We start from the raw sequence: 12462 nt of genomic DNA, 5'->3' as shown, positions 1-12462 counted from the left end.
TAAAAAGGAACGGGCTAAAGATTAATATATCACGCATTATTGCATATATGGTGACTACAGTTTAATAGTCGGGACATACAATTTTAGTCAGGAGTGTCAATTTATGTGTAATATCTTTAGTGAATTTCCTTAGATGAGGGAATATATTGTTGCACCCTACACCTCCATTGATCCATTGTGATGTGCAACTTATACAAAAGTTTAAAAAGTTCCTTTTTGTTATTTGCTCCATTTTTGTCTTCACTCTAAACTATTTTTCACTATAATTTCCAAAAATAATTAAACGTACCAAGTTAATATCTTGAAATCGCCTATGTGCCCTTGCACACATGGTAGAAGCACATGAATGGTAAGTAGTTGTTTAACTGTCATTAAAATCCCTCTAAAAGCTACAAGCTGGTACACAACCCCTGTTCATTTGTAGAATACATATCATATAATCTACGCTAAAAAAATCAACCACGTCAGTAGAATTTCCCACAAGGTCTCTTGGCGCCATAATACATTATCCCACCAAATAACATGAAATCAGATTAGTCATAATTTTATTACAATATATAAAAATTCTCCTTAAAAGTTCAACTAAAAGCACACCATGGAGTCTCATTCACGTCACATTCCAGAAGTATATTCAGCACAGTACATGGGGCGCCACCAATGGCCACTTCAGAACGAGACTCAACGCGATACTGGACATTGTGTAATCCTCCCTCATGATCTACTTTGAACTGCTCCTAGAATGCATGAAGAAAAAATATGATCGTAAATATGTGAAAATTAAGCTGTGCATATACATTTGTACTAGCTTATGCCAAAGCTACACGTCTCAATGTGAAATGCCAAAAAGTAATCTATACCTGCTTCTGAGCTGCGATCCTTTTCTGATCACGTTTCCTCCACGCGGGGTCATGAATATGGCGGAAGGTTTGGTATCCGGTGCCGATTCCCGTGGGTCGAAAGAGCTAAAATAAACAAGCCACAAAACGTCATTAATACGATAGACAGAAAAAAAACAAAAAACATATATACACATCAATAAAGCGGTGCATTAAAGAAATATAGAATATATATCAGAACTAATAGAAAAGTAAATTTGTGGTTCATTAGGCCAAGGAAAATCTGTGAATACCAAGATGTGCAATTAATTATTATTTATCACCAAGTGTCAAAGTTCAAGAGAACAGTAATCTGCCAAATACATGTTATAATTTGCTCTCCGTATAAAACAGGCCTAGCATTATATGGAATAGACACATTGTTATGATGGCGACACACTGTGTTAATTGTTGGGATGTCATGCAATTCTAAGAAAATAAAAACCTTGAATTTATTGCTTAATTACATATTACAGAATCCTAATCCTGTATAAAAATATCAGCTCGCTGAAAGGTTAATGTGCTACAGAGAAGGTTTGGTGCAACCTTAAAACATAGAATAACTAGCTACTCCCTAACAAAATGGTAATTCTGAGCGTGCATAAGAGGCAGCAGTCTGATAATCACCAGAACATTTCATATAAAAGGAACATATACTTACTAAGTGTACAGTATACTTTAACCTGGTGCTTAAAATGGTATAATGTCTATACATTAGTCAGTGCATTATACGGATAGGCTGCCCCACTTTACATCAAGGCTCAGGATACAAACAGAACCAGACTAGAAAAGAGCCATAAAAGAGTCCATGTACAAACATGGGGCTGTTTAACATCTCATACAACCCCTTTAACAGGGAGCGTATTCTACAAATTAAGTGATTATTAGAGTAACAGGGTGTAATATACTTTTTGTTATTTTATTAAACAATATTGTAATACAAGTACAAACCATTATGAAGAACCCAAGATACAGCACAGCGCTCTATACATTGTAAAGCCTAAAAGCGTTCATTAGCCACAAGTAGAACAAAATTTTGCGTATGCTTCTTTTTTGTGTGAGCGCCACAACTCCTGGGAGAGAGAGAGAGTGTGTGTGTGTGTGTGTGTGTGTGTGTGTGTGTGTGTGTGTATGTGTGTGTGTACACAATCTATATATAAAATTTACAGTGGTGGATTAAACTCAAAACCAGAATCCTACAACAACATGGTGCCTAGTTTACCTCTGTATGAGATACTTAGCCTTTCATAGTGTAGATACCTTGCCATTATAACAAGTAATATATTACAGTGTCTATACGACATGAATTAACGTTCCATTTCAAATAAACTTTCAACGAGAAGACGCTGTAAGGGATGAAGAGTTCCAGAAATCCCAAATCTTAGAGAATTTTGTCGGACAACCTCTATTCAGATAATACTGTATGAAAAAATGTTCGAGTTAACTAGTTCAATCCAGGATTGTAAGGTCGGAAGTGAGCTACCCATCCAGTTTCCTAGCGAGAAAAAAAGTCTGTCTTCAAAATTTTTTAATATAATGATCCCATGTCTCTTCTTCTAGTACCCTGAACAAGCAAATAAATGGGTCATAGTGAACAGGATGTAATATACTTTTTTATTAATTCTGTGCTATATCCGTGCTGCGGATTCCTACCAGCTACCGATTTATGGCTTACCCGTAGCACATGATGATGGTTGTGGCAGACAATAACTGTGTGGATGGAACATCACAGTGGGGGATGGATGCTGTGATTAAGTAATGCAATGTCACCAGAAGTGGACCGTCTCATGGTTAGGGCATATAAACGAAATAGGAGAAGGTCCCCCGCTTTGCAGTGTGTGCCAGTAAGGACAGCTGTTAAAATATGCATTGCTGGGACCGCTAGAGATCTGAATGGCCATCATGTAATACAACGGCAAGGGAAAAATACAAACACAGCTTTCTCCGTCATTAATATTTGCTATTCAGGAAATGAGAAAAAGGTGGTTCCCATGTTGATTAGTCGCCTGCAACACCCATTTTAATAAAGAGATTGACAGTCCCTATAAGATCACCTCTTATCACAGACAATATGTGGGTTATTCACGCAACTAACTTTTTTTTCTTAAAATACCGCACTTCAGTGTGCCAACTTCAGGCAACATGTATGTATTTATCACACAAATAGGGCAGTAGTATAGTAACAGAAAATAGGCACAAATACAAAATACTTCTCATTTACATAAAAAGTTTATAAATATTCTGCTACCTGCAGCCCAGCCTTTTTGATTCTTCTGTAAAACTCATCATCTTCGCGACCCCATCCCCAAAATCGGTTTGACATTCCATTACACTGTAGGAGATAGGAAAACAATGTCACAAACTGAACCAGTTCACAGGTTTCTAATTCAGTGGTGCCATAATAAGTAAACCCCCTGTATCTAGATGTCATTACAGTTCAGCAAAAAATGGTATCTGGTTAAACAGTAATAAATTCTCTCAAATGCCATGTACAGATGGGACGGAATTGCACCAAATTTCTCATCCAGAATGTCCAGACGGCAAAACTGCTGCATAATTCATTACCAGCATACAGTAGGATGTCAATTTATGCTGTGGATTTCCCTCGTTGCAGTGTAAAGGTGAATTTGACAGTGCATACATAGTAATATACAAAGTGACAACTGCACAATTGTGTGTAGAATACTGATGCAAATTTGCTGCAGATACTGTGTAGCAAGTAGGGTAGGTTCCCCTATGACCTTTCAACTGCGGACCTCCTGAGCAGAAAATATGCAGCTGTGGAAGCTTCACTGAAATGCAGCAGCGTTGCTGCGCGTCACCCATTGTATTTCAAAGGGTTAAACACCCGGCATAAGTGCTGCTGATCTGAAATCTGAAGCACTGCTCCATTGCCGCAAAGTTTCAGAGCACAAAGCTGTGGAGGAATATCTGCTGTATATCCGACAAGTGAAGAAACATACCCTTTATATTCTCATTTATAAACCTATATAGTTAGATTGTGTAGAAATGTGCAATCTAAGTACATTAGGATAAGGAGCAGCTCTTGCTGCATTTTCCTACCAGCATAGTAACTGGGCTAGCTTTTGAGACTTGGTGCCATATCCAATATTCCTATGTGAAAACTAGTAACAGTTTTATCCACAGTAAGGCAACAAGGTATCATTATAGAACTGTCATATAATGTGACACATTACTTTATAGGTCTGAAGACTACAATGAAAACATGTTAAAGAGCACACTAAATGTGAATAGGAGAACATGATGTAACTGATAATTATTTTATATCCCAAGTAGCTGCAGAGGGAAGCGTCCTGGCATGTATTACTGCCCCTGTGCTGATCTATTAGACATTTTCCTGCCTCATCAAGCTCTTTAGTTCAATAGCATCACTTCATCACACTGCTCATAAAAACCAGAGGCATTATTACACAGGAAAGTGATAGCTGGTTCCAGTTTCTAATTGCAAAGTATAGTTCCGCTTATGCTTAGGCAATCCAAAAAAGGTGAGATTTCGGTCAGACTACATGACATGACCTTTCTCAAACGTCGGATTGCAGGAGCTGATCAGGACGTAAAAGGAAATCGCAGTGAGTGGCGGAATGACCACTCGGCGAGAAGGCAATGTTTGAGAAAGGTCTTGTAATCTAACCGAAGCCTCACATATTTGTATTGCAGTCCAATAAACAGAACCATGTACGTATAAGGGGTAGGATCATACTGGAGTACCTTGTATTGGGACTAGAATGCCACATTCCCTTTTCTGCATCTCAATGGTAGCGACTAAAGGGCACCATACACAGGATAAAACTGTCAGACGAACGATTTGTTTGGCCGGCAGGCATCTCTCCCGACTCCTCCATACATGTAGGATCCTTATCCCCTAAACTTTATCTGCCGGAGAGATACTTGGTAGGCCCCCATACCAGATAGTGGCGGGTTTGGCTGACGCTAGTCTAATGTGGATGGGGGCCTTCATATACACACATAGAGAGGCTATAGAGACAAAGTATAGAAAGAAATAGAGCTATAGAAGGATAGGAGATATTGACATAATTATATTGTAAAAGCATTGCCACTGCTTATTGTGCATCACACTGACACCCATATAAAGAATAATTCACAGAGGTCATTCATTGAATCATTGACTGTGGGTTCACAAATTGCTGATCATCCGATGAATAAGTAAAGAGCTTATACAAGCATAAAAATCCTCATATGCAGATTATTTGGGGACTAATGGATCAAATTATCAGTTTGTAGTGACCAATGTGAATAGGTCTTAAATAGAGTGCTAATGCCAAGTATAAATGGAGGTTGACGTGGTCATTAAAAGTGCCATCAACCCCTAAAAGAACTTTTATCTTTATATGTGAAGTAGTCAGACAGTCTATTATGGAGTAGTAAGAGAATATATGCCGTTTAGGAGAAGAAGGGCTGTAGAGTCGGAGTTGGTGTCCATTTTGGTGGAGTCGGTATAAAATGGACCAACTCCTAAAATATATAATAAATTGGGTACAGAAGTTCAATGCAGTTTGTGGGGAATATTTTTTCATAAGAATTTGGGAAAGTTCTGAAATGTCCTATAAATGTCTGTCCTATTCCTGATCTAAGGGTCTAGACTTTTAGCGGAGATGAATCTGTGCTACAGTAAATTTATCACTTACACATGAGCCATGTATGAGGGAGCCGGAGTTGTTCAGTCAGTGTCATGAAAATTGAGCAGTCGGAGTCTTTGCCCACCGACTCCACAGCCCTGGTTAGGAGCACACACTTTTTTTTTTTTATATATAATTATTAGTATACATTTGATCTTATAGCTCTACTTCAGGTGAACAGTAAAGACTCACCAGTTCATAATGCTGTTTGGTAAGTAGTAAAATTCCCCCAACATAGGTCTTGTAATGATACAAGGGATGGAGTTCTGGAGATGCCACGTGAAAGGGACCCTTTTCTGGGAATCCATAGTCCAGATTTGGGTTAAGAGGTAGCAGGTCAACATCATGCATAGCGATGTAGTCCGTATCATTCCCACTCTCCAAGAATCCCACATTTATCAACGAAGCCCTGTTAAACCTGGTAAAAAACATAAAATGGGTCAGTCTACTACATGCAACCAGCAAACAAGCCAGCCAACATGGCTGACTATTTGCACAATATTCTTACACAACCAAAAGTAATTTGTCTTATTTCTACTTAATGTGCATGGCTAGCTCCAGCCTATTCAATTGATTGCAATACTGTACATGTATTAAATAAGAAAAATATCTAGAAAACTCGGGTGTTCATTAAGTTTCTTTAATTACAATCTAATCAACGATATCAAATATTAAACATATGAATCATGTTCTAGAAACATCACTACCATAATCTATATAGCAATACAATTATTTTCTGCTGCCTTTACACATGACCGGCTCAGGCACGTTAAAGAGATTATCCTGGACATTACATCTATCCAGCAGGATAGATCAGATGAGATCTTGAGTAGGAGACAAACTGAAGAGCACAGCAATGGCCACTATACAATATAGAAACTTGCCATGTTCCACGTGGTTACATCTAGCAACAACCGTCGCAGATATCAGCTGATCAGTGGGGGTGCAGGATGTCGGAACCCACAGATTTCATACTGATGATCTGTCCTACGGATACCTCATCAATACATCCCTCATTCTTCTAGTCACCTGCACAAATCTTTCATACCTAATCATGTCAGTAGCCCACAATAGAAATTGAAAGAATGGCCCAAGGCATGAGCAGGAACCTATAACCAGTCAATGTAATCAAGTCTTCCTGTGCTGCACAGCTTGTCATATAGGTGCAGGCCACAGACAAGGAAATAGCTTTGACTCCTGCAGCAGAACTCATAGGGTCTTAACTAGAGGTTTATTTACAGTGGGTACGGAAAGTATTCAGACCCCTTTACATTTTTCACTCTTTGTTTCATTGCAGCCATTTGGTAAATTCTAAAAAGTTCATTTTTTTTCTCATTAAAGTACACTCTGCACCCCATCTTGACTGAAAAAAACAGAAATGTAGAAATTTTTGCAAATTTATTAAAAAAGAAAGACTGAAATATCACATGGTCATAAGTATTCAGACCCTTTGCTCAGTATTGAGTAGAAGCACTCTTTTGAGCTAGTACAGCTATGAGTCTTCTTGGGAATGATGCAACGAGTTTTTCACACCTGGATTTGGGGATCCTCTGCCATTCTTCCTTGCAGATCTTCTCCAGGTCCGTCAGGTTGGATGGTGAACGCTGGTGGACAGTCATTTTCAGGTCTCTCCAGAAATTCTCAATTGGGTTTAGGTCAGGGCTCTGGCTGGGCCAGTCAAGAATGGCCACAGAGTTGTTCTGAAGCCACTCCTTTGTTATTTTAGCTGTGTGCTTAGGATCATTGTCTTGTTGGAAGGTGAACCTTTGGCCAAGTCTGAGGTCCAGAGTACTCTGGAAGAGGTTTTCATCCAGGATATCTCTGTACTTGGCCGCATTCATGTTTCCTGCAATTGCAACCAGTCGTCCTGTCCCTGCAGCTGAAAAACACCCCCACAGCATGATGCTGCCACCACCATGTTTCACTGTTGGGATTGTATTGGGCAGGTGATGAGCAGTGCCTGGTTTTCTGCACACATAAAGCTTAGAATTATCACCAAAAAGTTCTCTTTGTCTCATCCGACCAGGGAATCTTATTTCTCATAGTCTGGCAGTCCTTCACGTGTTTTTGAGCAAACTATGAGGGATTTCATATGTCTTGCACTGACGAGAGGCTTCCGTCGGGCCACTCTGCCATAAAGGCCCGACTGGTGGAGGGTTGCAGTGATAGTTGACTTTGTGGAACTTTCTCCCATCTCCCTACTGCATCTCTGGAGCTCAGCCACAGTGATCTTGGGGTTCTTCTTTACCACTCTCACCAAGGCTCTTCTCCCATGATTGCTCAGTTTGGCTGGACCGCCAGGTCTAGGAAGACGTCTGGTGGTCCCAAACTTCTTCCATTTAAGGATTATAGAGGCCACTGTGCTCTTAGGAACCTTGAGTAATGCAAAAATTATTTTGTAACCTTGGCCAGATCTGTGCCTTGCCACAATTCTGTCTCGGAGTTACTTGGGCAGTTCCTTTGAGCTCATGATTCTCAATTGATCTGACATGCACTGTGAGCTGTGAGGTCTTATATAGACAGGTGTGTGCCTTTCCAAATCAAGTCCTATGATTTTAATTAAACACAGCTGGACTCCAATGAAGGAGTAGAACCATCTCAAGGAGGATCACAAGGAAATGGACAGCATGTGACTTAAATATGAGTGTCTGATCAAAGGGTCTGAATACTTATGACCATGTGACATTTCAGTTTTTCTCTTTTAATAAATTTGCAAAAATTTCTACATTTCTGTTTTTTTCAGTCAAGATCGGGTGCAGAGCGTAGTTTAATGAGAAAAAAAAATGAAGTTTTTAGAATTTACCAAATGTCTGCAATGAAACAAAGAGTGAAATATTTAAAGGGGTCTGAATACTTTCCGTACCCACTGTACATTTAAAAGGGACATATTGGTATTTAGTGAGAAATAACAGGAAAAAAAAAAACTTAGCCAGTTACTTTTTAGAAACTTAAGACCCGACTCATTTATTAAAAATAGTATAGTGCACAAGTCTTATTGATCGGCACCGCTGTGGTCAGGGACTGGAATACCTTTCTGGTGAAATTAATCCACTAAGGAGATGTACATCTTCAAGGGTTAGGCAGGCAGGCTTAGCCACTCATGCTCTGCATTTTGAAATAGGTGGCCGGGACTGGTGTAAAAAAGGCCAAAAGTTGCAAAATCACTTGAATCGTTTCACCAGAAAACTGGCAAAAACACCTTAGTGAATCAGGCCTTAAAGTTTAATAAACACAGCAATAATATCTTAATCAGTCCAGCCTATGTTGAAACATACAAACCTGTAATGATCCACCTGGTTTATGATAAATATGTGGTGCCGGACCTTCTTCTCAGACAGGTACTGATGCATATGGGGGACAAAACTTAAAAGTTCTTCAAAACGTTCCCGAAAGGGAACAAGCAAAGCAAGGCGATGTGGACCCCATGAAGGATCCTCATTCACAGTTCTAGGAAGAGAGGGACAGGATTGCTTGGGAGGCGCACCTTCTTGCTTCCTTACATCACTTGTACAGCTAAGTTGCAGCCAAAGCATGGAAAGAAAACCAAGCAGAGAGCAGGCGAGGAACAGCTTGAAGATACTGCATTTTCTAGGCAAAATCCCAAAAAATAGACCTGACCTAAAATAGAAAAAAAAGTTCATAAATATCTCCACAGGCAAAATGATCTGCAATGTTAGGATGCATGTGCTGCAATTAGATTATAATATGGGAACTGGCTTTGTTTCAAATAGAAAAAAGGCCATGTAGTACTAAGCACAATAATAAACATTGTAGAAGAATAAAAGGGCCTTCTAATAAATAAACAATTAATTGAAGGAAAAAAAATGATGGTGTTGAGGACGGACTCGTCACATGCAATAATTGGGGCAGATCAGACACATGCAGCTTGACCACCAGACTAACTATATGTAGCAATGGGAATCACTGTGTGTTGGGCAGCTTTGTGGAGTTGCTCCTCCTACAGTCTGAGAAAGAAAATCAACGGCTTTTTCTTTAAAAAAACAAAACATCCTACATAAATTAACTATACAGTATACATTTGAGCTTAGTGCCGCAGCAGGTTTTGCCTTTAGGTAAGACAATGTAGTAGATGCACCAGACCTGCTTAATCTCTTACTCTTTTGTACACTTAGAGCAATGGCCCCTACAGAAATAACTGGTAGCTCTGTATGCAATATGGATAATTATTATGAAACCCAGTGATTTTCACTTGATATAGGGGAAAGCTAGGAAACAAGCAGCACCATGATGACTGAAATAGGGATATTAAAGCACAGCGTCAAGACAGAAAGAATCTCATGGATGAAAAAAAGTCACATAATAATGATAAAAACAAAGTTGATTGCAGACGAATAATATGAAAACCAAGTTTTGCAGATAAAAAAAATAACTATAAAGCTACAGTTATTGTTATCATAAATAATAAGTATAATAATAAAAAAAGATAAGATATATTACAAAGTTTCCAATCAGAGAAATCTGCTTCTTTCTCGTCCAGGACAGATCATTCACTCTCAAATTCACTGGAAAAAACTGTCTTCAGTGAAGATAGAGTTTCAAGCAGGTCTGTTACCAGACTGCACAATACAAACTATATACATTATTAAAGAGATCTTAGACCTGGTGCTCACTTTGAAAATAAATGTCAAAATGGCTGTATAATTGGGATATTAAGATGAGCATTTTACAAAGTCCAGCAACAGAATGCAATAGTAAATCTTCTCTCACCCAGCCTAATTGACAGCTGCAGCTTATACTGAGCAGTGTGAGATCTCAGCAGCTGCAGGGAGAAGGGATACCGAGGAGCTGTCAATCCACTGAGTGGGAAGGGATTGAGTTAAACTTTCAAAAAAAAAATCACACAAACTGAAATGGATTCAAAGTAAATACAGCATCCTCATCAGGTCTATTTACGACAAAAGTTTTTAGGTAAAACTAATATACATCTGTTTATAATTGAACTATGCAAAAACAGAACGCGTGATTACACAATCTATTGATTTCAGTGGTTTAAAAACCATACCCATGTCGATCACTAAAACATGCACGGTATTGAACAAAAACAGAAGCGTAAGAAAAACCCTTTAAATGGAGCACGCCGGCAGGTTTTTTATTTTATTTTACTGCCCCCTAAATACCAATCAGTAATGTTTGCATTAAAATACTTACCAGTCACCAACTCCTGCCATTTCCAGTGCTGCTCTGGGCCACTCTGGCACTATGTGACTGCAGTTGTGATCTGCAAGCTAACACACAGTTTCCTGTGTTGACCTGACCAGAGGTCACTTTCTCAATGTAAATCTATGAAACCTACATTAAAAGGGAATCTATCACCGTTTTGCTATGCAATTTGATGACAGTATGAGATAGGGGTTGTGTACTGTTGTTTAAATACAATGAGTGTTTTATCAGCTGAAGATTATAATTGCCCAGACTGGTGGCCCATTGATTAGCAGCTTACTGTCAATAGACAATGTACATTGATAGCTGTAGTGGGGGCAGGGACAGTTTTCTCGGCTATGCTACATCTAAAAACTGATGTCACAACTGCTACACCCAGTAAACTAAGGGTCATTTTCCTACATTATGCTACTCTCATATGTGGTAGCAAAAACCTGGTGCAGACTGCCTTTAACCCCTTTATGTACTTTGGACGTATACAGTTAGGTCCATATATATTTGGACAGAGACAACATTTTTCTAATTTTGGTTCTAGACATTACCACAATGAATTTTAAACAAAACAATTCAGATGCAGTTGAAGTTCAGACTTTCAGCTTTCATTTGAGGGTATCCACATTAAAATTGGATGAAGGGTTTAGGAGTTTCAGCTCCTTAACATGTGCCACCCTATTTTTAAAGGGACCAAAAGTAATTGGACAATTGACTCCAAGGCTATTTCATGGACAGGTGTGGGCAATCCCTTTGTTATGCCATTCTCAATTAAGCAGATAAAAGGCCTGGAGTTGATTTGAGGTGTGGTGCTTGCATTTGGAAGGTTTTGCTGTGAAGTAAACATGTGGTCAAAGGAGCTCTCCACGCAGGTGAAACAATCCATCCTTAAGCTGCAAAAACAGAAAAAAAAACATCCGAGAAATTGCTACAATATTATGAGTGGCAAAATCTACAGTTTGGTACATCCTGAGAAAGAAAGAAAGCACTGGTGAACTCATCAATGCAAAAAGACCTGGGCACCCACGGAAGACAACAGTGGTGGATGATCGCAGAATAATCTCCATGGTGAAGAGAAACCCCTTCACAACAGCCAACCAAGTGAACAACACTCTCCAGGAGGTAGGCGTATCAATATCCAAATCTACCATAAAGAGAAGACTGCATGAAAGTAAATACAGAGGGTTCACTGCACGGTGCAAGCCACTCATAAGCATCAAGAATAAAAAGGCTAGACTGGACTTTGCTAAAAAACATCTAAAAAAAGCCAGCACAGTTCTGGAAGAACATTCTTTGGACAGAAGAAACCAAGATCAACCTCTACCAGAATGATGGAAAGAGAAAAGTATGGCGAAGGCGTGGTACAAATCATGATCCAAAGCATACCACATCATCTGTAAAACACGGCGGAAGCAGTGTGATGGCTTGGGCATGCATGGCTGCCCGTGGCACTGGGTCACTAGTGTTTATTGAAGATGTGACACCTGACACAAGCAGCCGAATGAATTCTGATGTATTAAGAGCCATACTGTGTGCTCAGATCCAGCCAAATGCAGCCAAACTGATTGGTCGTCGTTTCATGCTACAGATGGACAATGACCCAAAACATAAAGCCAAAGCAACCCAGGAGTTTATTAAAGCAAAGTGGAATATTCTTGAATAGCCAAGTCAGTCACCTGATCTCAACCCAATTGAGCATGCATTTCACTTGTTAAAGACTAAACTTCAGACAGAAAGGCCCACAAACAAACAGCAAC

At 39.3% G+C, this 12462-nt stretch overlaps 1 protein-coding gene across 4 annotated transcripts in view; it reads right to left on the bottom strand.

The window, feature by feature from the left end:
- Window positions 1-528: 528 nt before the first annotated feature.
- B4GALT7 (beta-1,4-galactosyltransferase 7) overlaps window positions 529-12462 on the bottom strand; it is a 61719-nt gene continuing 49785 nt past the window's right edge. For all 4 annotated transcript variants that reach the window (XM_073650662.1, XM_073650665.1, XM_073650664.1 and 1 more), the window contains exons 2-6: window positions 8813-9151; window positions 5726-5951; window positions 3124-3207; window positions 858-962; window positions 529-734 (exon numbers count right to left, since the gene is read on the bottom strand). In XM_073650662.1, coding sequence (XP_073506763.1) covers window positions 579-734; window positions 858-962; window positions 3124-3207; window positions 5726-5951; window positions 8813-9151 — 910 coding nt within the window. In that variant the 3' untranslated portion in view covers window positions 529-578. The remainder of the gene's footprint in view (window positions 735-857; window positions 963-3123; window positions 3208-5725; window positions 5952-8812; window positions 9152-12462) is intronic.

Source organism: Phyllobates terribilis, unplaced genomic scaffold (genome assembly GCF_046119375.1).
Source record: "Phyllobates terribilis strain yellow unplaced genomic scaffold, ASM4611937v1 Scaffold_11__3_contigs__length_659146591, whole genome shotgun sequence".
NCBI lineage: Eukaryota > Metazoa > Chordata > Amphibia > Anura > Dendrobatidae > Phyllobates > Phyllobates terribilis.
This window is presented reverse-complemented; position numbering and strand designations above follow the sequence as displayed.